The following is a 27,337-nucleotide window of genomic DNA, read 5'->3' as shown; positions in this document are numbered from 1 at the left end:
CAAGTTAAGCCAGTCACTGCTCTGTTTTTTGCCCCTGCATTTCTGATAGACAGGACTAATTTTGGGTTGAAAGTTTTGAAGGTGGGTTGGTGTCCCCTTTCCTCCACTGGGGGGTCCTATTTGACTACTGTAGATGATCACTTTAGATTGGTAGGAAACATTTTCAATATCCTTTAATTGTCACCCCAATGCTGATTCTGGGTAACCCTCATTTAAAGTCTCAAATCCAGATCTTTTGATATCAATGTACACAGTAGCCCAGTGCAAGACCCTTTGACTCCTAATGCTTTGTCAGGCCTATTTTTAAATATTACATCCCTGTGCACATATGTAATGTTTTTCTGGCTTTGTGTTTTTATGGATTTTACTCTGCAAATGTGTGTGTCTCTGAACCTATGTGCATTTCTTGTGTCTTTCTTAGGCTGGGTTTGGTTGTTTATGTTTTATCTTACCTTACTTTATTTTATTATCATTCTTTAGATGCCTGTTTGTTTTCTAATGAGAGAAAGGAAAGGTGTGGATTTTCATAGGAGAAGAGACAGGGAACAGCCTGGAGGGGCTGGGCAAGGTGAAACCACAAACAGAACGGATTGTTTGAAAAAAAAAATCTATTCGAAATAGAAAAAAAAATGGTTTCAAAGTATGTTTGACCAAATCCTAGATCGGAACGCAGCTCTCAGCTCAGGAAGTGAGGTAGACAATCCAGGAATCTGTTTCCTCCCTGACTGTTAGTCTGTAGGTGAGGACACATGCAGACGTAAACACTGCTAAGAGTCTTTCTTGAACTCAAATTGTGCTCCTTTCAAATATTCATGCATTCCACTGGAAGCAGAATTTAAAAGGCTTCCCTGTTCTTGTCAAGTCTTTCTTTTTGAACGTGAATAATTAAGCAGCACTCTTGGCCAGTTTGGTCAGGTCGGAATGCTAAGGCCCCACCGTTCCTCTTTGGACCGTCTGATGATCTCCCTTCCCTCAATTCTCTTTGTCCAAACCTCCTGGACACCTCTCTAATCCTGATCCAGCTTCCTTTGCAGCTCTTCTGACATCCCTGTGACTTTCAAAGTCACGATAAAAACATTTTTGTTGGACTTTTCTCTTCTATGTGTAGTCAGTTTTCCTTCCAGAAGTTAAATTTTGCCTTTGGTTGTTTATGACAAAGGACATCAATTATCGCTGTTCTCTTATGAAACTAAATATTACATTTGTTTTAATTAACCAAAACGTGTGAAAACCAATCCCACATACTCGTTGCCCTGCTAGCTCTCCATTCTTTCAAAGTCCAGCCAAACTATTTGAAACAGTGATACAGACAAAGTTTCCGGGACATCAGCCAGCTCTTCAGCCTTAACTTGTTCATTATATTTCTCAGTACCGGGAAGTCTACTTAGTTGAACCAGGACAAGAATGTGCTATGAGATGAGCCAAGCAAATAGAATGTTTTAATGAGGAGACACTTAATTTCAATATTATGGAAGATATTTTCACACTCATGAAATCTTGTTCTATTTTTGTAGTTAACACGTCGATTCCCAGTGTCACAGAAATAAAGGAAAACATGACATTTGGATCAACATTAGTCACCAACCCGAATGGAGGATTTCTGGTGAGAAAGAAAAGAGTAATATATTTCATAAAAACGGGAATGTAGTCATTTATGTCTTAAACCCTGTTGTATACTATTCATTTTTAAAAGCTTGCATTTTCTTTTTAAAGGCATGTGGGCCATTGTATGCCTACAGATGTGGACATTTGCATTATACAACTGGAATATGTTCTGATGTCAGTCCTACATTTCAAGTTGTGAATTCGTTTGCCCCGGTACAAGGTACACATTTTATCCAATGTTCATGCGTATTTGAAACCATGAGCAATGACTGAGCTACGTGCATACGTACGAGCACATCAAAAGGCTCATCTACCAGCATTACCATCCACTCAGGCAAACGTTTGTTTTGTCAGTATATAACCAGACTTTGCTCTTACTTTTGGAATTGTTATTAGTGTAATAACCTTGAGGATTCTGTTTAAACCTCATAGCTAATTCCATCATGCTGGTTGTATTTAAATGGTGAATCTCTGTGAGAAGAATAACTTCCTTTGAGATGTACAGAATAAAAACATTATATCAAACCCATAATGCAAAATTTCTCCAATGCCCAAATAATGTGTGTATACATGTGTGTGTGTGTGTGTGTGTGTGTGTGTGTGTGTGTGTAAAATTAAAGTAGAAGGCCAGACAGTGGTGGTACACACTTAATTGCAGCACTTGGGAGGCAGAGGCAGACCAAATACTGAGTTCAAGGCCAGCTTGTCCACAGAGCAAGTTCCAGGACAGTAATCAGGACTACACAGAGAAACCCTGTCTCAGAGGAAGACGGAGGAAAAAAAAGGGGGGAGGAAAGAAAAGGAGAGAGAGGGGGGAAGGAGGGAGAGGTGGAGAGAGAGGGGAACAAAGAGATGTAATTTTTCTGTGGCACAAACTTCCAACTAATTATGACCAAATACAGTATTTTTTCACTTAAGTTTTTCTAAAAAAATAATACAAAAACCATTGGTGCAGTGAGTGCGTCTTTTGAGATGGGTTTCTTCCAGCTAGGAAGATACTTCTCCTGCTCCTAAGGAGGGAGGTGTCTAACTCGCACACGGCTTTCTTCTGTTGCAGAATGTGGTACACAGCTGGACATAGTCATCGTCCTGGACGGCTCCAACAGCATCTACCCCTGGGAAAGTGTCACCGCCTTTTTAAACGATCTTCTTAAGAGGATGGATATTGGCCCTAAACAGACACAGGTGTGTGGCTCCATGTTTTCATCCCTGGTTTCTACAGAATATATAACGCACAGCTTTTGACCGGCTCGTGTTTGAGCAGCTTCCTTAAACTAGACATGTGCTGTTTTTACTTATAACTTAATCGGAATAAGATGATTTTTAGCTGGTGTGCTGGCATATGGCTTTCTTTAGTCAGAGTACTTGGGAAGTGGAGGATGGTTTATCTCGGTGAGTTCAAGGACAACTTGGTCTTTATTGCCAGGTCCAGGACAGGTGGAGCTACACAGTAGAGTCAGTGTAAAAAAAAAAATCAAAGTGATTTTATTTTTTAAAAAGACAAAATTACTCACATTTTAGATAAAACAAGTTGAAAACTCCATATTGAGACCTACTAGAGAGGTGAGGTTATAAATATCTCACTGGAATGACTTGGAATTAATAAAAGAAAATAGATTTTTATCTAGCAAAAAATATACATTTCTCTAAATGCAACTTTTAGCATGTAACTGATCTTCTCAAGTTTTGCAACTAGGAGAGGATGTATATATATACATATAAATTTGTATTATTATATTACTGTATTATTACATTATTACTATTATATATGCTATATACTATGTACGTGTGTATGTTAGACAAATATTATAGCCAGTGCATATACTAGATAGTATGTATATATAGTACATAAATACTACATACTATATTCTCTCATATATATACTACATATAGTATATTATATATACAGTACGTATAGTATATAACTATATATATATATAATTAGATTTGGGGATAGATAGCAATTACATGCTTACACATTCAGTGTAAACTGTTACAATTTTTTATGGTTTTCCTTGTTAGAACTATAATTAATTTGTTTTAGCATCCCCAGAGGAACTAGTCTGCTTGCATATCAGGGAAACCCAGATGGCCAGGGAGGGTTCCGTGGAGCCGTGAGTTTTTCTTGGATGGAGCAATGACACTATTTAGGGAAGGGACTGGATACTACAAGTTAATGGGAAATGAACTCCCTATAGAGTCCAAAATAGAGTCAAACCCACTTAGCTCTGTTCCGAAGATATTTCCTGCTACAGCATTGTGCCCAGTGTCACTTGTAGTATCTTCTAGCTTTACCCAAGACACCCTGCTTCCTAAAGAAAAGAGAGAAACTGGAGCCTGTGGTTGTGCGTGCCTATAAGCCCAGTACGGGCTGAGACAAAAGACTCACTGTGACTTGAGGCAAACCTGGGCTGTCCACAACAAGTTCCAGCCTCATTAGTGCAGCACAGAGAGACATTGTCTCAAAGAAGGAATCTAGCTTACAAAAATAGAGAACCTGACTATATTTCTAAATTTGTACATCACATTCTGCTTGGACCATGCATGGTGCGGTGTAAGCAGACTCACTCGGGCACTTATTCAGAATCACCAGCGAATGTGTGCTCTGTGTGCTCTGTGGCAGCTCAGGGTGAGGGCTGGATTCGTGGTGGGAAATGGAATACGACGGTTGGGTCAGTGGACTTCTCTGTGGTCCAGCGCTCCTTCACTCAGCCTTGTAGAACTTCTGCTTCAGAATGCCTGAGGTGCTTGGACTATATCCAAGACTTTCAGAATCAAACTTTCTGAAGGTGTTGTGGGAACACTGAACCTGAATCTCATACGATTCTTAAGTAAGTTTATTAAAATTTGGGAACGTCAAATGCTCTGTGCTTATATTGATGTGCACATGTCTATACGTGACACTTAGTCTGGATTACAGTCACCTCCAGAGCAAACGGGGATTTGTCTTACTGTCATCAGCCCACAACTGGCTGACATAATGAACTTTAGTGAATAATAAATGTATACACCACAACTTTTGCTATATTTTTCTCTGGTGGTGGGTATTCAGTGGGATTCTTTCACAAGCAGCATTTTTAATGTTCTCCTAAGCATTACTTTAGTCTTTGTTGTTTATACTGTCTTCCAATGCTGATTTAAATATATCAATGACTAGTTTCATACATATCTTTCTAAAGTAAAGGGGTTTGGAAGGTCATATTCAGCCAATTGCAGTTTCTAAACATTTGATAACACATCAAGTATGACATGTTTAAACTCTTAAAAATTTGATTTCCCTTCAACGGATTCAGAAAATAGTTCATTCACATAAGACTTGGAAAATATTTCCTCTTCAAAGATAGGAACTGAAAAGCATGATACTATGGTCTCAAGCAAATCTTTTTAAACATAGAAACTTGTTTGGACAACCATTTATATTCCCACTGATTACAAATGTATTTTATAAAGAAATTTTATTTGGGGGTTGCTTTGCTCTTGCTGTGATTAAAGCGTTCAATTCTTTGTGATTTGCAGAATTAACATCTGCAATTTCTCCTTTGTTTTCTTGTCCTTTATACCTCCAGTCATGAGAAGAACAAAAATAAAATAGGTTGTGTGAGAGATTTACAGAAGTTGGAAATCTAGGTAGCTAAGAGCAAGCAACTAAGAATTCTTAGACATCTTAGATTTATCAAAGGTACAGTTGGATTGAGAATGGGATGAAGAAACTAGACAGATTGCCCAATGGGTAAAGTACCTGTTGCTCAGACCTGACTATTCAAATTCAGATCCACATTACCTGAATAAACACTGTGTATTGTGACAAGCCTGTAATCTCGGGCTTTGGATTGGAGGAATGAAGTAAGGTACACTCCCTAGAGTTTACTCATTATCTAGCCCAGCCAGTTTTGATGCATTTCACATTGAATAAGAGATTCTGTCTCAAAAGACAAGATGGAGAGCAACCTAGGAAGACACTTGATGTCAGTATCTGCCCTCCGTGTGTGTGTGTGTGTGTGTGTGTGTGTGTGTGTGTGTATGTGTGTGTATATGTGTGTGTGAGTGTGTGTGTGTATGTGTGTGTATGTGTGTGTGTATGTGTGTGTGTATGTGTGTGTATGTGTATGTGTGTGTATGTGTGTGTATGTGTGTGTGTGTGTGTACGTGTATGTGTGTGTATGTGTGTGTGTATGTGTGTGTGTGTATCTATACACAAGCACCCTCTATCTCATGTGCACACAATTGCATAAATATGTACATATGCCACATGCAATGCAATGCACAAAATAAAATCATATAGAAAGAATGGGGTTTATGAAAGCTGTGTAGATTTCTCTGTACAGATTCACCTGAGCTCTACAGTGATCTTAACACATGTTCCACAAAGCCCTATGGTGTTTGTGTTGTCATTACCGAATTGGAACAAATTCCTGAAGTATCTGTAGAGACAATAGTTGTGTTTGCTCTACTGCCAGTCATGTCAAAGCAGAGGTGTCTGTCCTGGGATCTGCCCTTCTTCTGTGAATTCGTTAGGGTGGAGAATGAGTGTGTTTTCTATGGGTCAGTGTTGTTCAGTTACCATGATCCGGCTTGAGCTCACATTAGGGACCTTCTGAGAAGCCTCTGGACGTGAGTAAACATATCTGCTGAGGAAAGCACAGGGCACCTGCAATTACTAGGAATGGAGGTCATGGAATGCAGTGACCTCAGTGTGAAGGTGTATCGAGGCATCTCTATCAGGGAATTCCCCACGAGCCGTAAACAGCTATGAGAACGCAGCTCGTGTCCGAGAATAATACAGTCGAATTTATCTTCTCAACGCCATGTCTATTTACCAGAAATGATGTAAACAACCTGAGTAAAACAGTGGAAAGCCCAGTAAGGAAAGGACACCGTGCCCCTTATCCCTACAGGCTTCTTGCTGCCACTAGTAGAAGCAGGAGAAAGGTCACCCTATGAGTTAACTTTGGTGTTTTGTCTTAGTTTTATTTGACTGTGATAGAACCAAGTCAAAAGTTGCTGATACTCAATTTGTTTCGCCTTTGAACCTGGAAATACAGCGACTTCATGCAAAAAAATCTAAATTAAAATATAGCACCTTTTAAAAAATCAGACATTTTAAATAAAGAATTAGAAAAGTCCCGAGACCTCTGTTCATCCAGGGTCACCACTAGTAAGTTTTAAAGGGGTGATAAGCCACAGAAAGGAAGGTTGCACAATGTTTAGTCTTCTTGAGGTTTTGTTTTCTCTAGTGAGTGCAATTGTATTTAGTTCAGGAAAGAGGTTAGTGGTGTTTTTTATCCCCCTGCAGCTACAGATTCAATATTGAGTAATTTCAAGCAATGAAAGAGTCTCAAGATATGAAACATTCCTCAAAATCAACTTATTCAAAAAAAAAAAAAGACAAAACAAAACAAAGGAAAGTGGGGGAAAGAAGAGGTATGGAAGAAGACAAAAATGCTTGTGTCAATAATGTAACAATTTGAATCCATTAGGGGTGTACATCAAAAATAATGGAAACTTCACTTTAACTAGTTGCAATTTCCGCCACTGTGTGGCCCCATTCAGACCTGCAAACAGTCATTTACCTAAAGCAGAGTAAAGGCCATAAAATCGCCTTTTCAAAAATCACCCATAAAAACAAACCTGAAAAACTCAGAGCTCGCCATAAAAGATATGACAGTATAAACATTATGGGGGTCTTATTGATCCTCAATACCTAAGCATAGCATTGTTTTGAATAATAAATGGGAAGGCTGTAAATACATCAAACACAAGTGCATTACCCTAAATAAAGCCAGTAAATTGTGAGGCTTGATATAAAAGTGAAATATACTAATGGAACAATGCCTAGATTGTTCCCATCAGGAGCACATTGTGGTACTGAAGTAGAAAAAATGAAAGAGAGGGAGATGAATTAAATTTTAGGAATATTATTTATCTTCCTTTTTACTGCACTTTTTATGACCATCTTCCTAGAAGCCTTAAGTGTGGCACCTGATTCATCGGTTTTATGTCCCAAATGGAGCCCAAGTGAGACCTGCCTGTAGCCATCGGATCCGTAGAGGTTTTAACTGCGGCAGAAGAGGCATCTACCTTGGCTCGGATCCTGGTCTCCATTCTTCCCCATCTCCTCCCAGCATGCACTCAAACAATCACGTCAAAGTAACATTTAGACAATCTCCTTTCATAAAAGTCTACTTTTCTGTGCTTTAAATAATATGCAAGCTCTCCAGGGCATTTAAAGACAACTGACACCCCGGCCACAGTCATTCCCAGTACATCTTGCCTCCCCAGCGACGCCCCCTCATTCACTCTTCAGAGTTCCCTCGGCCCCGCCCCGCCCTGTGTATGGTGGGCCGGACTTGATGCTCGCTCTGGGACATCCTTCCACACCCTAGCCCCGTATGCTAGGTAGACCTCTTAGATGTCTTCAAAGGTCTATTCTCTGTCATTTCCTGGGATGGGGCTCACCCATACGTTCCCCCTTTCCCATTTCTATGGCGTTCACACACTCTCCCTTGTTTTCTCATTCATCCATAGCATTTCTATTTGTTTCATGCATCCGTGTCTCCTAGCTGTCTGAGAATTCTTTGGTGACAGATTGTGCTTTTGTTCTTTTATCTCTGGGGAGCTGTTCAGAATTTTATATATAAGCAAATCATTCATTTTTCTTTTTTAAAATTAGAATCCTTGCAGATTCTCTCACAGTAAAATCAAATCACAATCAAACCAAAACAAAAATCAAAACATTACTATAGTGACTTCTTTCTTTTACTCTGCATTCTGGAGTCGGACTAGCCACTGAGCTAAAAAACCTTTGTATGAGGTACCCTGGTGGCTTACAATGTTGCAGTCTTGTCTAGCAGGTATTCACGTATTTGGTCCTAGCTGGGATTTGTCACATTCACATAGACTTTGCCCTGTTGCTGTAAATATTAAAATATAAAAAGTTTATCTTTCTATCGGCCCTGAGGTCTCACTCTTCAGGCCCAACCCTGATACAGAGTCATGCGCACCTCCGTTGCTCGGCCTGATCCAACCGCCCGAGCCCCCACCACCCAACCCTGACCACGAAACTCCCTTCCCTTGGTAGTCTTCCTCTGCCTGCCTTTCACCTCCATCCTGGGTGTTTGTTTATCCCAAAACTCAACACAAACACAACTCTACAGCCCGATTGCTTTTCACTCAGGTTTACATATTCAACTCTCAATCCACAAACCCTCTACACAACAAGATTGCATCAAATAGACAAAGATACAAACTGCTCTTCTATATGAGATACTAGACCTATAAAATCCTTAATGTTCACAGCTATTTAATGCCAATGAATATCACCTGCGTCTAGCTGGTCCTTGGGAGGCCCCATGTTGCTGAGATCTCTATCCTCCATTCTCAGACCTCTGGCCCTCTGACCTCTTAGACCTCCCTTCTCTCCACCTCCCTCGCCCCGCCCAGTCACTGGCTTTCCTTTATTCTATTAATTAAAATGGGAAGGTACCTGACTAGGCATTTCTTTTTTGGGGAAGTGGAATTAGCATTAAAATACAAACAGTTTCTGGACAATCTACATTGCCCCTGGACCACAAAGACAGTAGTTTCTGCCATCACTCTGATCTGCAGTTTCCTGCCTGGATTTACTTCATTAAAGCCCTTTTCATCAAACAACAAACTGGTTAAAAAGCCACAAACCCAATCACTATTGCTGATGCCAAATAGTGCTTACTGGCAGAATCCTGATATGGATGCCTCCTCAGAGGCTCTGCTGGAGCCACACTGATACAGATGAAGATGCTTTCAGCTAACCATCAGACTAATCAGGGGAACCCCACTGAATGAGCTAGAGAAAGGACTGAAGGAACTTAAGAACAACATTTTCAACCAACCAAACCCTCCAGAGCTCCCAAGGACCAAAATACCAACCAATGAGTACACATGGTTCCAGTCTCATATGTAGCAGAGGGTGGCATTGTCTGGCATCAATGCCAAGAGAGGCCTTTGGTCCAGTGAAGCGCCTCTATTTGTCCCTTTATTTCCTCCCATAAACATTTTGTTCTTCTTTCTAAGGACTGAAACATCTACCTTCTGGCCTTCCTTCTCTTTGAGCTTTGTAAGTTCTGTGGATGATTTTTTGGGGTATTCCAAGCTTTTTAGACTAGTATCCACTTATAAGTGAGTACATATCACGAGTGTTCTTTTGTGAGTAGGTTACTTCACTAAGTATGAAATCTTCAAGCTCCATTTGCCTAGGAATTTCATAAAGTCATAGTTTCTAATAGCTGAGTAGTACTTCATTGTGTAAATGTATCACATTTTCTGTATCTATTCCTCTGTTGAAGGACATCTGGGTTCTTTCCAGCTTCTGGATATTATAAATAAGGCTGCTATGAACTTAGTGGAACATGTGTCCTTGTGAGATGTTGGAGCTTCTTTTGGGTATATGCCCAGGAGTTGGTATAGCTGGGTCCTCATATAGTATTATGTCTATTTTTCTGAGGAACCGCCAGACTGATTCCTAGAGTGGTTTTACCAGTTTACAGTCCCACCAAGAGTGGAGGAGTGTTCCTCTTTCTCTTTCTGCTCTGAGACAAACAAACAAAACTGACTAGCAACTTAGGAATATGGGAAAACATAGGTTTTTATAGCTACATACAAATAGATGAAAAGTAAAAAGTATTGTTATACTGGAATATTTTCCAGACTGTGCCTTATAGCATGCTGGCTGTATCCCTCATGAAATTCCAGTCAGTAAAATTAAAACCCACCATGACATCTTTCTTTCAGTCTATGATTATTAACCTTACACATTTTCACATCAAAGACAGAGAATAGTTTCAAAATATGTTGCTTGTGAATCTAAAGGGCAACTGAGGGGCTAAGAGAAAACTCTCTCTCTCTCTCTCTCTCTCTCTCTCTCTCTCTCTCTCTCTCTCTCTCTCTCTCTCTCTCTTTCTCTCTCTTCATCCAGCCTTCTCTTCCTCTCCTTTTCTCGATCTCTCAATTTCTTGAAGTCATGTGTCTGTTCAAACAAGCTTTTCTCTTTTTTAGAGTTTAAGCATTTTGTATGCATGAGGTAGAGATGGTGGGGCCCTGCTGTAAAGATCAATTTCACTTTTTACTCTGTGTTTTCCAAGATCATTTATGAATTATAAAAATTATGTTTTAATTTTACTTATAAACATAGACCAGGGTGCTAGAACTTCCTGGGGAGAGAGACATAGGAGGTTATTAATTTTGAAGACTCTACCTGAGAAAGTGTTACCCATCTTGTGGTTTGCAATGAACATCACGCAGAAGAAGCATCCATGGCTTTATATTGTTTTATTGTTGTTTTGTTTTACTTGCTTGGGTTTTTCCCTTGTTTTTGTGCATCTGTTTGGTCTTGGGGACTAGAGTTATTATCAGCTCCTGTGGCCTTGAACTCGCTGCACAATGGAGAGTGACCTTGAACTCCTTGCTTCCCCCACCTCTTGAACGCTGAGATTCCACTGCTGTCAAGGTTGTCACCAAGTCCTTTGTTGCACATTTCCCCGGGTTACCCATGACTCTCCCAATGGTCTCTGAATCAGTGTCCCCTGTGACCGTTTATCAGCCCTCAGTAGGACCAGAGTCCACTGTGACTACATTCATCGGCACTTGGTGATAGCGTATGCTCCTGCCTTTCTCCTTTAGAGGATGTCACACTGAACCCACTTGTTTCTCTCAGTTGTGAGTCGTTGTTACTTATTCTCTCTCCAAACATAACTAAAGTACTAGAATGTTCCCACGTGAACTATTACAGCTTCAAATGTAAATTCCACTCTTCAGCTTTGGAACATCCATTACAGCTTGACAGCTTCAGGTTAAGTATAAACCATTGGTTGATTTTTCTATCTTCAGTTGCCCGCGTAGCTTAGAGTCCTTTCATTATCCCCCCCCCCACTTATGCCCCAGGAGCTAGGCTGTTTTCTTCCTTCCCATAGCATTTTCTGATCTGCCTTGTAGGTTTTACCTGGCTGGATACCCCTCCATGACGTTTTTCACTGTGAAGTGCTGGATATGAAGCTGTTTTGCCCTCCCAACACCCAGGACCTGTCTCTGTAGCTTAGCTCATCTTATATATCTTTAATTTTTGGTATTTACTTATCTCACGAGCACGTTTTCATATACACCATGCTAGAATGGACTTGTTTCGTCAGCCCCAAATTAGAAGCTAGTTTTGGTCTGAAATCATGTGTATCGAATTAGGTCTCACAAGCACTCAGTACAGTATTATATGTGCGTAGTATTTCTTTAGTCTGGAGATAAAAGTTAACAAATGTCCCCTTCCCAGCATAGACCCACAGCAGGCTTTATCCTGTTTAGCTCCTAAGGAAATATGTGTCTAGCATAAGCCATTAGTCAACATTGGAGGCCACCTCCCCCAGGATCTGAGTTTCTCCTAGCGTCCCTTCTCTTTTCCCACCGTCTGTGAATCGCTCCTGCTCAGCTTGTCCTCGGTTCTTTGCTATCTCTGCTTTCCACATGCTTCTGCGCACTGTGGCGGTCATCTGTTAGGAATGCATGAGGGGCAACCATGGCAAAACAAAGAGGCAGGAAGGGATAAAGGACAGGGAGGAGCTGTGACGTCATCCATGCTCCATTCCCTGCCGGCCCCTGGGAATGTCAGTACGCTTGTAAAGATAAGAGATGCACATAGCACTGTTGAGAAGAATGAAGTGTAGACAAGCTCACCTCCAAGTTCTCAGAAGGAGAAGGTCAGTGGTCGAATGACAGGCTATGTTGACAGCTGAGTGAGAAGTGGTTTTCAAGGAAGGTAGAAATGAGTCTTACAGAGTTAATAGAGAAATAGAGAAGAGAGGGGAGAGAGAGAGAGAGAGAGAGAGAGAGAGAGAGAGAGAGAGAGAGAGAGAGAGAGAGAGAGAGAGACAGAGAGAGACAGAGAGACAGAGAGACAGACAGAGAGACAGAGAGAGAAACAGAGAGAGAAATAGAGAAAGACAGACAGAGAGACAGAGACAGAAACAGAGAGACAGAGAAACAGACATAGAGAGACAGAGACAGACAGAGACAGACACAGAGAGATGTATATGTGATATTCTCTAGGGATGACTGAAGATGGCATTCATAAAGAAGGCCAGACTACTGATGGATGGGAGGAAAAATTTTATTTATTTTTTTAAATTTACTATTTATTTATATTTCTATTTATGTGTTGGTATTTTGAGACAGGGTTTCTTTGTGTAGCTCTGACTGTACTAGAACTCTCTCTGCAGACAAGGCTCTCCTCAAACCCATAGAGATCCTCCTGCCTCTGCCTCCTGAGTGCATTAAAAGCATGTGCCACCACTGCATGGCATTAACTTCTTTTTTTAAAAAAGAAACCTGGCATTTCAATGATTGACATTATACTTATCTCTTTTCTTTTCAAATGGTTTTTTAGCTGTGGAGAGCAATTGGGGACTTGGAATGGGGAACTGATACAATGACCACAGTGTTTCAGTTATTGTCCTAGTTTTCTCTGGCAGGATTGTGAGACTGGCACTCTGAGGGCATCCACTACTGTGGTTGAGGTTCCAGGCTCTTATGTCTGGTCTGGGCTTAGATAGGCATGGAGAAGTACAGACAAAGCCGGAGGCCCCGTTCCCAAGAGTAGATTATTGGAGGAGGATTCCCATGGTATTAGGGAATCAGCTCCACTAGAAAATGTGGGAAGGATCTGGGGGAGCAAAGCAGAGTATTGAGGTTCAGGCCTCAGGCTCATCTGAAAGGGATGTGGAGCTTGAGTTCAGGCACTGGTGTGCTGCCTTCTGCACTTAGATGCTGCCTGAAGGAGGATGATGGGTTGGGAGAATAAAAAAGTTCCTAGAGGTTCCTGTCCTTCAAATTTTTAAAGCAAAAACAGTTTAGAACCCTAAAGAAGTTAGAAGTCCGGCACCTAGAAAAGGTGATGGAACTGACTACTCTTAATTTCATTTGTATCTTAACATTTACAAGTGTTCAGAAGTGAGAAATATAAGATAACAATAGATGATAGACATATATATATATATATATATATATATATATATATAGTCATCTATGCATATATATAGTCATCTATGTATCATATATGTATGCCACACATATATGATACATAGATAGATACACAGACAGATAGACAGTTGGTAGATACATACACACAGGATAGAGAGACAGTCTACAGATAGATAGATAGATAGATAGATAGATAGATAGATAGATAGATAGACAGACAGACAGACAGACAGACAGACAGACACAGACAGATGGTAGAGGATAGAAACACAAAGAGAGACAAATAGATGGTCGACAAACAGACAGAGATAAATGATAGAAGTGTGAAGATAATTTGTTCAGGTAATCCAACATGCACGGCAGGATTTTTGAGACGTGTAAGCCATGTTGCAAAAGGGAAGCACCAAGACTTACCTAGCATCCAGCAGCCTTAAACGGTTGCCATGATTTCTGTCCCTTTTCTGTGACTTCTTTTTCTTCAGCACAGTTGCAATAAATGCTTTCCCCTGGGGGAGTTAACAACTCTTGATTAAAAAAAATCTTATTACTGAAATCAATAAATGGAAGCAAATGACACACATTATAAGCAAGTTGTATGACTGTTGGATGGGGCTCAAATTTGAGGACCCGTGTGAGAGTCATAGACATACTGTGGAGGGAGAGCAGTAGACAAGCCTAGTGACTCCTGTGTAGAAACATCTGGCACTGCAGAATCACCCCAGAGAAGATAGGTGGATTTCCATAGAGTTGGACGCTGGTCAGGTGGGTTAGTGAACAGGAAAAGATGTTAAGTGAGTTAGATGTTTGCAAGTAAATGATTACGACCCTTGTACCATGGAATCTAACCTTAAAATATTAGGGTACTGAAGATATCGGCAGTTGCGCACTCTTGGTGTGGTCAAGTCACTGCTGACTTAGACGGAGCACACAAATGAGCAGATGTTGATGGCCAGAAGGAGAAGAACCCTTGAGATTGAGACTGAGGAGCTATGGCTCTTCCAGATGTTAGGATCAAAGACAGGCCCTGGAGGAGAGGTGTCAGCCATGAGGTAGAGGGACGTATTCTCGGGGCTCACAAGGTCAAAGGCCAGAGAGAGGAGGATATCCTCACTGTTTCAACGATGACAGGAGTGGGCGGAGTCCTACCTGTGTCAGAATCCTGATGAATTAACTAAGACAGTGACAACAGAGGGGAAGGGAGATTCTGAAGTCCACGAACAGATAGCATAATGGTTGTGTTTGTGAGACCTGGTGCTCAGGATTAGGTATAATGAATATTTCACTGACAAAAGTGTTTCATTCTGTTTATATCAGATATTCATAACTGCAAAATATGGAAAAGGTTTATGGATTCCTCTTCCTGAGGTCAATATCCCTCAAGATTGATCATCTAAACCTCTACTGTTATTAGAGAAACTAATTTTAAATCTAAAAAAAGGGTAATAAAAACATCTATCATAGGTAATTATAAGGCAAAAAAATAACCTAAATTAGAGCCGTGGTTTTGTTCTCATTCACTTTTAATCTTTCATGTAACTAGTTGGCTATGTCCTACCCTTTATTCCGAAAAGGAATAAAATTTCAATTTAATAGCCCATGGTCTTTGGATGGATAGCAGAGGAATTGGGGGCAAAATGTATCCATGGAGGAACAAGGTTACCATAGACTTGAGTAAGCAGAGTTGATGTTTGTTCAGACTATAATCCATGCCTTCACTCATAATTACATAGATTCTCCAGTTCCTTTTATTAACCCATCGACTGACTGAACAGCTATAAGGGAGAATTAATAGATTCTATTTTGTTTAAATATTGTCAGTTATTTTGTCTATTCACACTACCGTAGCTTGGTGCCTCCTTTAATTCCTAGACGCTAGCAGCACATGGTAAGAGAAGAAGGGGTGGGGATCCCAGGAGGGGCACGTTTAGACGTTCTTGAGGCTGGATCTCTTTTTACCACTTCATGGAGGATGAGCCTGAGTTTGTATTGTTTTGTTCTTTCGTTTCCTTGCCTGCTGAGATTGAACCCCGGGCCCCACAGACGCGAGACAAGTCCTACACCATTAGGCTGTACCTCCAGCCATTATGTCAGTTTCTTAGGTTCTGTTTCTTCATTTCTTAAAATGTGATAATTGGTTACTATACTGTGAATCAGTCATATAAGAAAACAAAACAAAAGAACGTCAAAATATAGCAATGTGCGCTCTGTGAGCCTATTAGAGTCATCGAGTATGATTTTTTGACTAGAGAAAAAGTAAGAGCAGTTTTATCATTTTCGTTTGGCCTTTACTTAGTGATGGGTTCTGACATTTAACCTGAAAAGCTAAAAGATATTCTACTGGCCCTGCATGTCTAAACTCAAGAAGAAAGAGCAGGGAATCTTGCTGGATGCATGACTCAACCGCGGCTTGCTGTTTCAGGTTGGAATTGTTCAGTATGGAGAAAATGTAACCCATGAATTCAACCTCAATAAGTACTCATCAACAGAAGAGGTCCTTGTTGCAGCAAACAAAATAGGCCGTCGGGGTGGCCTCCAGACGATGACAGCCCTTGGAATAGACACAGCCAGGTATGGGTTAAACATCCTATGGGTAAGACTTCATAGGTGTAGCTTCCGACATTCCTAGAAGACCGACTCTTAAGGCAAACTTCCTCATCTTTGGCTCTTGCAACCTTTCTATCTCCTCTTCTGTAATGTTCCTGAGCCTTCAGTACAGGAGTTGTTTTGTAGCTGTATCCATTGGTCAGCCCTGAAAGTATATATACAAGTAACATTATGCAGATTGAGCAGGGTTGATTTTTAAAGGAGAGAGACAGACAGACAGAGAGAGAGAGAAAGAGAGAGAGAGAGCAATTAATAAAAAAGAGGACATGAATTTGAAAGGGGGTTAAGGGGTATATGAGAGGACTTGGAAAGGGAAGGAGAAGTGATGGATTTATATAATCATCTCAAAGTAAAAATAAATAATACAAACATGCGATACAACAACCAGCTAACTTGTCCCTTTGAGGTAAGACTCACTGTTTACCTTGACAATACTCGATATCATATTTCTCCTCATATTCCATTAAAAAGACTTGCTGCTAGACAACCATTTTGGACAGTAATACAGTCTCGTGGCCCTGCTTGTCTTTTCCTCTCATCTCAAGGATCCAGCTGATGGTGAATCAATAAGAAACTTAACAAGAGTCTCCTTTGTTACGTTGCTAGGAACTGATGCTTAATATTCATCATTGTTTCTATTTGGTTTTTATTTTCAATATCTAGGCATATCAATAGATGGCTTAAAATATAGTCCACATCTGTTCAGTTTATAGTTTCTACCATGGTCTTGTATCTTATAGCACTTGGTATAGGATTTTTGTAACTTTCATGTGTATGTGTGTGTGGGTATGTGTTTGGGCTATTGCCCTAGTGCCCACATAAAATTGTTTTGCTTTGTTTTCTTTTTTGAGACAGGGTGTCTCTGTACAGCCCTGGCTGTCCTTGAGCTCTGTGTTTTCCTGCCATATTTAGTTCTTATCTCTGGTTCATCTCTGCCATTATCAAACCAGGAAACTTTTCAGCAAATCCTAGCTCACAAGCTTCATGAGGGATTTGATTCATATCACCAGTTCTTCTGTTCAGTAGTGTCAGCCCCTGGACTCTCAGCTGATTTTGAAAAGCTCATTAATTTATCACGTTTGTGCTCCACCTGCCTGTGAGTCAATGCCATTTGGAAACTAACAGCATTCATTAATGCTAGGAAATCTCATGGTTCAAATTTCATGAGAAAACACACACTCACTCACACACACAGAGCACAAACAGCCGGAGTCATTGTGCATTTATCTGCTTATAGGATTGCAGATTAGCATGCACATCGAGTGTGTATGTATAGGTATTCGGAAAGTGCTCTCAATAGCTGACACACATTCAGAGTAAGTCAGCGAATGCTTTGAAAGCAGCGAGCCTGTAAAGAGTTGTGCATTCCAAAGGCAGCTGCCTACAAATGAATATTTATCTTTACGACTAAAGGAAAACTCACCATAGCTGCTTCCACTCCTGTATAAATGCCATGTGAAATACCATGGCCTTATATGGGGTCTGCCCACATTTCACGCAGGGGTTTGGAGTTGCATGAAGCATCTGGAATGATGGTATGGCACAGTTTGCCTCACCCATTAAGTTTTCACGAGTAAGTCCAGTGTTGATTGTGTTTTATTCCCTTTAGGAGGGGCCAGTTACAAAAAATATTTAGAATATTTTGGAATCTGATTTCACCATTTTCAGTGAATTCAGACCCTTTGGGTCATAATAGTTTTGGATGTTCCCTTCTTTTTCGTTCCTGTCACTAGGCTTACATTATTTGATTACTTATAAATTCTGGATTCTCCTGTCCCTAAGTAAGTGACCCTTCTGAGACTCTTAAAATTTTAAAGGCCCATAGGGTGGAGGGTGCTTCATTCCAAGAAAGGATATTGGATGCTGGTGTTTTAGACAGGCCAGCTCCTTCAGGGATGTACTTGGGATAGAATGGGTGAACTTTATAAAGTCAGCTCTGGTTTCCAGGCAGCCAGACTTTCTCTAAAAAAAGGAGTTCTTATTGTCTCCTTCAGCTGATGTTCATTAAGTTCATTTCTGACCTAGGGCTTTCAGAGAATTAGAAAGTCTGGGAGATCTGCTAAGGAAGTAGGATTGTCTTAATCTCCCACGATATTCCAGTCCACATGTCTTTTAAAACAGCCCTTGCTGAGTGTTGGTTCGTATATGTAATCCCAGCTCTCGGGAGGCAGACACACGGGTCTCCAAGTTCCAGGTCAGCTGGTCTACAGAGTGAGGGAATTTTGCTAGACCAACTTGACTTGGTTCTCGCTGAAGGCAAAGGAAGTAGGGAAATGTCTTCTTTCTATGGTCTCCACAATCTAAGCTTCACCACTGACACTGGGCATGAGTATTTTCCACACCGACACCAGTCACAAAGTTCCTTTAAAATTTCCAAAGAAGAAAGCTCTAGAGTGACTTAAAGGACAGGCACGTGTGGTAAGTTTTACATTGGCGAGCTGCTATCATGTGCAAGATCACAGTCCTCTCACCTGTGACAGTGAAGTCCAAAGGAATGTGCCAGGCTGTGCGGAATGGCTATGTTTTTGTTGTTGTTGCTGTTGTTGTTTTTTGTTTTGTCTGACTTTGGGCTGAGTTTGACTATCTCCCCTTTGGTCTGTGTTCCCTCAGGAAAGAAGCATTCACTGAAGCTCGGGGTGCCAGGAGGGGAGTTAAGAAAGTCATGGTCATTGTGACCGATGGAGAATCACATGACAACTATCGCCTGAAACAGGTCATCCAAGACTGTGAGGACGAAAACATTCAGCGATTTTCCATCGCTGTAAGTACCTTGTTAACAAGGGATTGGAAACTCGTGAGACAGACATGATATACTAAACAATAAACAATACGTCTTAGGAAGGAATAGTTGCTGAAATTGGAGAAGCTGGATTCAGAAGCTGTCTTTTAGAATCATCCACAAACAAGCGGATCTTGGTATTTTTGAGGCCCTTCCATACCCTGGCCCAGGTCATCACAAGTCCCAGGTGCAAGATATAGAAGGGAATGAAAGGCCGGGTGGGGGAGGGGCAGAGAACGAGGTTGCAGGGTTACACAAACCACATTCTTTGCTGTATGTCGCTTCTGGGACAAGAGAGCAAGTTCTTAATACTCCAAGATTCAGTGTCTTCCTCTGTCAGAGGATTGTGTTTTTGTTGTCAGTCAGTTTTCTGTCTGTCTGTCTGACTGTCTGTCTGTCAGACTGACTGTCTGTCTGTCTGACTGACTGTCTGCCTGTCTCACCACATGAAGTGTCAGTGACACCAGTGGCCAAAATAAACATCATCTCTTTCTTTCATCCTTTCAAGAAGGTCACAACCATGAACTCTTCAGAGCCTCTTGTTTAAGAGGTAAGAGGGATCTGGGTGTCCTCCTTGCTTAGAAACCTTCAGAGAATTCCCCACAGAGTACATCTGCTCCTTCCTTTCAGCTGCCGTTCCATATCCCTGCATGTGCCTTCAGTCTAGGGACAGGCTCCTCCTACTTCTGAAATCATGTGTTCTTTCATTTACTAAAACTGATTTGTCTTGTTTTGGTTTTGGTTTTTGTTCATTTTGTAAGCAAGGAGAAAAGATTTGAAACCTTAAGAACTCAGCCTAAACTCTTTACAAGTAATAATTATATATTATCTGCATTAGTTTTCAAACATTCAATCAATGAATTTACTTTTTTCTTAAGTGGGAGGCGGGGTTCATACACAGGAGAAAGTTCTAGTACATGATTCCCAGCTTCCTAGGGGCAAGGTAATCACTTTATAAACAAGATGATTTGTTTATAAAGTGATAATATCTGTCGGAAGCATTTTTTTATTTTATTTGGGATATATATATATATATATACATACATACATATATTTCTATCATTCTCCTTATTGCTATTTTTATAAAAGTTAATTTGCCACTTATTATCAAACTCTTTATTGATTTTCCTGCAGCTCCAATGTAACTATTTTTGAATTTATTATTGAGAATAATTTCAAATGTCCTTGCCTTCACTCAGGAAACTGTCCAAATAATGAGTGACATTTACTCTAGGCTGGTCTCTTTCTTCAGAGTATAAAGGCAGAGCTTGCTCACTGGTTCCAGATATCTGAGTATCATAAATGATCTCTTTTTTCTGCTTCCTCCAGAGGAACTAGTTGGCATTCCAAGTACCATGGATGCAGGTCATAAACAGTATTAGCCATCCTCAGAATTAATAGCATTGGTGGAGGATGTAGTTTGACCTAGATTGCTGACCTCCCTCATGGGAGCACTTTATACTCAGCACAGGTACACAAACCAACATTAGGGAAGCTTCCCCAGAATGACAATGTCAGTGCACAACTTCTTAAGTGAATCGAGAATTTTGCATCATGTCTGGCGACATGGTCAGAGTTTCCTTTTTTTAAATTGCTTTGCTTGTTTGGAATCTTATTTGATAGTCGTACATTGCCTCTCATCTAATCAAGAGGAGATTTCAAAATCCCATGAATCTTCATGGAGAGCCATATATTGATGTGTTTCCCACATAACCAGTGAGTTATTATCAAACTGCTTTTGAAAGCTGTATTAAAAAACAAAGAAAAAATTACATTTAACAGTAATTGATTATTATTTTTTCAAGTTTGTCTCTTTTTTCCCCTAGTATACAGTGTTTGTTTTAAAAGATATTATTTGAGAAACTAATAAACACAAACTAGAAAACAAGACGTTACTTTCTCTCATTTATGCAGCAACATTAACTCTTCAGGAGTCTCAGATTTCCTTCATGCCGACTGAGACCACACAAATACAAACTCTTCCTAGTTGTTGTCTGGACAGTTCTGTCTCCGTTGTCTGGACCATTCCTTTGTCTCGGTTGTTGTCTGGACGAATTCTTCTACTCTGTCTGTTTCTCAGTATTTGATCCTGAACAACCCAGAAATGTGTTTTGACAGGACACGGCTCCCTCAGAGAATTAAATATTGATAACATGAATTCGCTATTTTATAGATTCAAATATGTCCTGTTAAATTTTCCTATTCAGAGAGGTCATGAGTTGGCTTTAGTCATCTATTTCTGTCAATGGAGAATATTAGATCGGTCCATAGGGCATTATTAGATATGCAGAGACTTCTCTTAGACGATAATGGCTGAGAGGTGTAAATTACTTCTAGCACTCAAATGTAGATGAGACATCGGTAAGGATCTCAGCATCCCATTCATGTGTTCAAATAAAAAACACAATGCTGCACATAAATGCACTGCATACTTTACTTGGACATCTCTGCCTCAAGGAGATTTCAGCTGTGAATGCTTCTTTCACGTAGATATTAGCAGAGTTAAAATGCTTAGGGTCAACAGATTTGAGATGTATGAAGCAGTAAAAAAAAATATTAGCTGTATTATTTAAGTTTCTTATTTGTTTTCTTAGAAAACGGTTTTACAAACTACCAGACCCTTGGGTGAAAGATCCCAATAGGTTTCTGTCACTGTTATTATCCGTGATACAAGACAGTTCAAGGCCCTATAGGGTCAGAGTGACTCCTGCATCTGAGTATATTCTCTGACATTGTACTTACCTATTTTAGTTTTATTCTTTAAATACACCTTGTAGTTACTTTTCCACTTAGATAAATCCACTTACCCCTTTCTGGTCATAGTTGCCAAAAATGTCTGATAAAATTCGCTTCACAATTAACAACTTCAACCACGCATGCCCTAACACTCAGCTGTTAAATTTGTCTGATGTATATTTTGAATTTTGTCAGTCTAAGATGAAATGGGGGCTGATGTGTTGATCCAGTAGTTAGCCTAGAACACCCTAGCTAAGAAGAAAACAGGATCAATGATGGTTTATTTTTCCAGATGTTGCAAAAATTTATAGAACCAGTAGGGAACTTAGAGGAATCCATATGGTTCAGAACCTATGTCCTGAATGTATGCAAATAAACCAGCTCCAGGTTTCCCTAGGCACATGATTTCCCAACACACTGGGCCATCCTTCCTAGGTATCCCTGTGACATTCATTGTAAGGACATCAAACCTGTGAAAAAACTAAGATGGATTGGGTTACTGGGGTCTAAAAGTGAAGAGGGGGAGTTGGCCTGAGTCCTCTGGTGTTGACATGTGACATTTCCTCTGTCCTGGTCACTGATGTTCCCCAGGGAAAGAACATCATGTAAAGCCTCCATGGGCCTGTGGACAGGAGCAGATTTGACTCATAGTTCTCACATTAACCCTTGGTATGCATCAGAGTGATTCAGCCTTGCTTTCAACCGCTGTTCATGGTGGGAAGCAAGTAAGCCTGTTGTGGGTCATAGGTCGTGGGAGGAACTATGTAAATAGTAACTTGGATTTGTCTCCATTTTTTTGTAAGTATATATCTATGTGTCTTATCAAAATATCAATCTGTAACCTACATCCCAAACCGCACTTTAAAACCTCCTGAGTTAAGCCCTGGATAACAATGCCCGAATTGTATACTCATAATCCCTTGGTCTGCTCCTTAAAGAAGTTTGTAGCATCTGTGTCTATATATCTGAAAAATGAAATTCAGTAATGGTTGACTGTTTTTAACGTTACAGAATGGTGCATATTAATACAGTTCGGTTCTTTTGAAAAGTCAGGCGAACAGTCACCTGCAGTGACAAGTGTGTCGTTGCAAAGGGTAACTTCTAAGTGCACGTCGGAAACATGCCTGTTAGCATCCTGTTTTCTCACTTCCGGAAAGCTCCCTGTACTTCCTTCTCTTCTAATCCGAACCTCCTGCTGCAACCACTGCCATAACTTATTTTGGTCACTCATTCTGGGTCCCATGGAAGTGGTCACATATTGTGGCTTCTTTTGTGTTTTGCATGTCATGCAAGATTATCCGTGTGTTTTTTATGCTGGTATTCCTTATATTTATTATGCCTTCCAGTTTAGGAATCAACCATCACCCATGCACCCTTACTTACAGGCATTTAGTATGGGAGGCATGAATAGTTAAAAGTGAGAACTACTAATCTCCAAGTGTGCCTCGTATGAAAAACTAAACATGTTGTATTAAAGAGGAATATTTTCATTATGAAAGAAAGAAAGTCTTTAAATGTTTGCAGGCTGTAGTTCTGCAGTGACTTGATGTGCCAGGGTGGATGGGTGCCTAGCGGGAGCCTCCTCCTTCTTCTCAAAGGCTGTGTGATCGGGCACGGGGGGGGGGGGCAGTGATCAAGATGTAAAGTAAATAAATAAGTAAATAAATAAATAAATAAATGATGGAAAATACATATGCAGACAAATTAAGAACAGAAATATACCATCTTATGAGCAGAAATAAAAAATAATAACTGCAGCACTAATTTATTTGATTCTCTTTCCTGATACTGACATTGCTATATACAATTTTAAAGTACAAAATTAGGTCATATCTTTGTATTTGGAATTTTTAGTTTAAAATGCGCAGATTATTGTAAGCATGGGTATTTTCTCACAGGCAAAATTGTGCTTGCCTTAAAAAAGAAACATGATTAGTGGTGATGTCATGAAAGTTTAAAACTTCTCATCGGAATGAAATGAAAATAAAAGACTTCCTTCCAGAGCACACAAAGAACTTTCATGAGTCTTTAAGAACAATACATGTGTATACATGCGTGCATGCACATGTGTATAACACACACACACACACACACACACACACACAACTACCAGTAACCCCAGCCTCAGGCAGACTTGGTCTCTCCAGCCTCCAAGGGAATTTGCACTCAAGTACACACCCACCAGACACAAGCAGGCAGAATGAAAAATAAGATTGATATTTGTAGGAGTCAGTATTATGAAAACCACATACTCACAAAGCTTCCATAAATATTCCTATAAGTACATAGCAATGCCCTGTCATAAGATATCATGCATGTTCTTGCTTACCGAAAATGTGCTTGAGATACACATTTAACATAAAGAAAATACATTCTCGCCATTTTTGTTGTGCCCTAGATCCTTGGCCACTATAACAGGGGGAACTTAAGCACTGAAAAATTTGTGGAGGAAATAAAGTCGATCGCAAGTGAGCCCACGGAAAAGCACTTCTTCAATGTCTCAGATGAGTTGGCCCTGGTCACTATCGTTAAAGCACTGGGAGAGAGGATATTTGCTTTGGAAGGTATGGTCGTCTTTCCTAATCCTGCACATCCTCTGTAAGATTCAAACTTAATGTAATGGGTTTGGGATATTATTCTCAGCACATGACTAACTCATTTTTACTGTGTCCAGTAACAGCCGGGGAATAATTCTCTTTTATATGGCTGGAACTGCTTTTCAGAAACCCACGTTGGCTAGAAGCTGACTTTGTTAGACTGTGCCAGTACACAGGAGGGCTGAGGACCACAGCAGTCAGTGCAGACCTACGCAAGAACCCAAATTCCCCTTCACGCCTTCTTCCTTTTCTGTGACACAGGTTTAGAATGTGAAGCCACTGGCTCAACTTTTATTTTTCCCACTGCGCCTTTGTTCCTTGCGGATGCTACAAGAGTGTTCTGATGCAATTGCTTCTTTGTTCTGTTCCTCTGTAATTTGCTCTTTGCGCCTTTCTAAAGATCTTCCCGGAGTTTTGCCTCAAGTCCTTTGGTTGCAATACTTCATCTGCTATGGTTGTCTAACTGTGCCTTGGCTCTGAAGAGTTTCCTTTTGACTTTTTCTGTGGTAACTGAGCCAAGCTAGTCCCTTAGGTCGGAGTGTCCAGTAACAAAGGACTAATCTTCTCCGACTGGGAACATCTTTTTCACATTTCTGAAGGCTGGAGACTCAGAAGTCATACCCCAGAGCCCCACTTGGAGAAACCACATAGAATTCCTTTGCCCTTCTGGGGCATCTCTGCTCCACTGACTGTCTTGAGAGGGCACTGTCGAAGTGTCACTTCTGTAGCTGTGAAAAGCTCTCTCCCAAACTTCCCAGCAGAACCTGTTAATAGCAAATGAGAGAGAATATGGGGATGGGACATGATTTTTAAAAGGGTAGACTATTTTGAGCGAGTATCCGAGTTTTAGTGAATAAGAAAAAAACGTAGAGGAAAAATACGTGTGTGTGTGTGTGTGTGTGTGTGTGTGTGTGTGTGTGTGTTTGTGTGTGTGTGTTATGGTGGGCACTGAACCCAGGGCCTCACATATGCCAGACAACTGCTCTACAACCTCACTATGTCTCTAGTTCAAGCAGGCAATGGAAAATGAGTTTTCAGTATTGCTTGAGTAGCCCCAATGCTAACTAAGCTTTTGCTTCGCAGCCAAGTGCACACAAATGCACATATGTAAGAAGAAAGCCTCTGCAGTGTGACTCCTGATAGTGCTGTTCTATATGGCGCGCTAGTGTGCTGAGTAGCTCTCTTTAGTGTGCTGAGTAGCTCTCTTCTCTTCCTCTCCTGTGATTCTCTTTCAGCTAAAATGATTCTGACTTTCTTCACTGTAAGGAAAAGATGACGGGGCACCAATGAAAGGAAAAGTCACTGAAAGGAAGAGTCACAGGGCACCAATGTTGTGAAAGGATAACGATCCGAGTCACGGCACCAATGTTAGGGGAAGGATGAAGAGAGTGGGGGGCATATGGCCCATGGAGGTGCAGAGAGGCCTGAGGGCAAGGGAGATGCCTCTGGGGGGTCCATGTTGGGAATCCCTTCCCTGAGGGACCAGCCACACAACAGTATAGTATGGAATAGAGTTTATTCAGGTCATGGGAGAGTTAAGAGGGTGGTAGAGGCAGAGAGAGAGAGAGAAAAGTAGAGGAGTAGAGGCCGGCCATGAGCACGTGGGAGAGAGGGGGGAAGGGAAATGGGAGAGCAAGGCTGCAAGAGCACAAGGGCAAGAGAGGCCAAGAGAGAGAGGAGGGGGCAAGCAGCTCCTTTTATAGTGTCAGGTCACTGGGGTGGAGCATACCTGGCTATTGCCAGGTAACTGAGGGGTGGGGTTTACAGAATCCCAACAGTCACCATTTCAAGTCTGAGTCACAGTCCCGGGCTCAGGAGCTTGGGGTTTTTTTGGGGGGGGTGGGGGTGGGGATGAGGACTGAGAGCCCAGGCAGAAAAAATTTCTCTGCTCCCTGACTTTTGCTGTGCCTCCAGAGACAGAAAACACTTAAGTCCTTATCAGTCTAAAGTCATGGCAGTGTCTGAAGGGCTCCGCTGTCCTGCATTCTGAGCACAAGTCTTTGTCACACGGCTTTGGTCTTTCAGGATGCTCTTTAGCACTAGGCCAGGCCATGTTTGCCTCGATTTAATATGGACAGTCTTGCAAATTAGTGTGCCCTTTTAACTTTTAACAACACAGGCCAAGAACTAATCTATAGAGGGTTTTGTTTTTTTGTTTTGTTTTGTTGATTTTTGAGAGTATAATAAGAGTGGTCCTCCTTTTCTTTCTGCCCTCAAGGCCCTCTGGTGAACTCCCTGATATCCTTCAGACCATGCTCCTTTTTCCTGAATTGTTATCACATGCATGTGTGTGTGTGTGTGTGTGTGTGTGTGTGTGTGTATCCATCATATAGATTTTTAAATATAACCTATTTGGTCTTTAGAATGCTACTTGTATGAGTTGGATTTTCTGTAATTACTATTACACTAGTTAGTTAAATATCATAAGTAGCATTTCTTAATATTCTGTAAGTAAGGAAGCAAATATAACCTAGAACCGGCCAAACACAGCCACACTGTATGGGACATGGCTTATTTTTGCCTGAAATGGAATTTTAAGATTTCCCTAACCTAACCAAATTCCAGTTACAGCTCCTTACTAAAATGTCCAAATGCTTCAAGAAGTGTCCAAATGCCGCATTATCAAGGCTAAAAGTCATGTCTCTGTGTTTGTTTCCAAGGCAAGGTTCGGCTGGCCTTGGTCCTCCACTTCTGCCTCCCTGGGACTGGCACCCAACGGCAGTCCGTTCAGTACATGAGCCCTTACTATTTTTCATAATGAGATTAGAAATGGCTTTTCCCCCAGTTGTTTGGGAAATGTCCACTTCCTGTCACTATTTACAAGATAAATAGCTGCAATTGGGAAAGTCTGCCTTGTGAAGCACAGCGCCACCTAGTGAGTCAAGCATGCTCAGGCACTGCATTAATAGGTGGGGGAATGGGATGGATTTTTCTTAGTTATCAACTTTGGGGAAAAGGCTCACACTCACAACTGAAAACAGTGTAAGGGTCAGAGTGGGTGGTTCACTCCCCGTGGGCC

The 27,337-nt window shown here is 40.9% G+C and overlaps 1 protein-coding gene across 1 annotated transcript in view; it reads left to right on the top strand.

The window, feature by feature from the left end:
- The window catches only part of ITGA1 (integrin subunit alpha 1), a 141,961-nt gene that overhangs the window by 65,756 nt on the left and 48,868 nt on the right, over positions 1 to 27,337 (top strand). The window contains exons 4-9 of the mRNA XM_080933736.1: positions 1,515 to 1,603; positions 1,714 to 1,825; positions 2,663 to 2,790; positions 16,022 to 16,170; positions 18,817 to 18,967; positions 24,120 to 24,285. Of these exons, the coding sequence (XP_080789862.1) occupies positions 1,515 to 1,603; positions 1,714 to 1,825; positions 2,663 to 2,790; positions 16,022 to 16,170; positions 18,817 to 18,967; positions 24,120 to 24,285 (795 nt within the window). The remainder of the gene's footprint in view (positions 1 to 1,514; positions 1,604 to 1,713; positions 1,826 to 2,662; positions 2,791 to 16,021; positions 16,171 to 18,816; positions 18,968 to 24,119; positions 24,286 to 27,337) is intronic.

Source organism: Micromys minutus (genome assembly GCF_963924665.1).
Source record: "Micromys minutus genome assembly, chromosome: 20".
Lineage (NCBI taxonomy): Eukaryota > Metazoa > Chordata > Mammalia > Rodentia > Muridae > Micromys > Micromys minutus.
The sequence above is the reverse complement of the archived record's forward strand: the minus strand, read 5'-3'. Positions and strand labels throughout refer to the sequence as shown.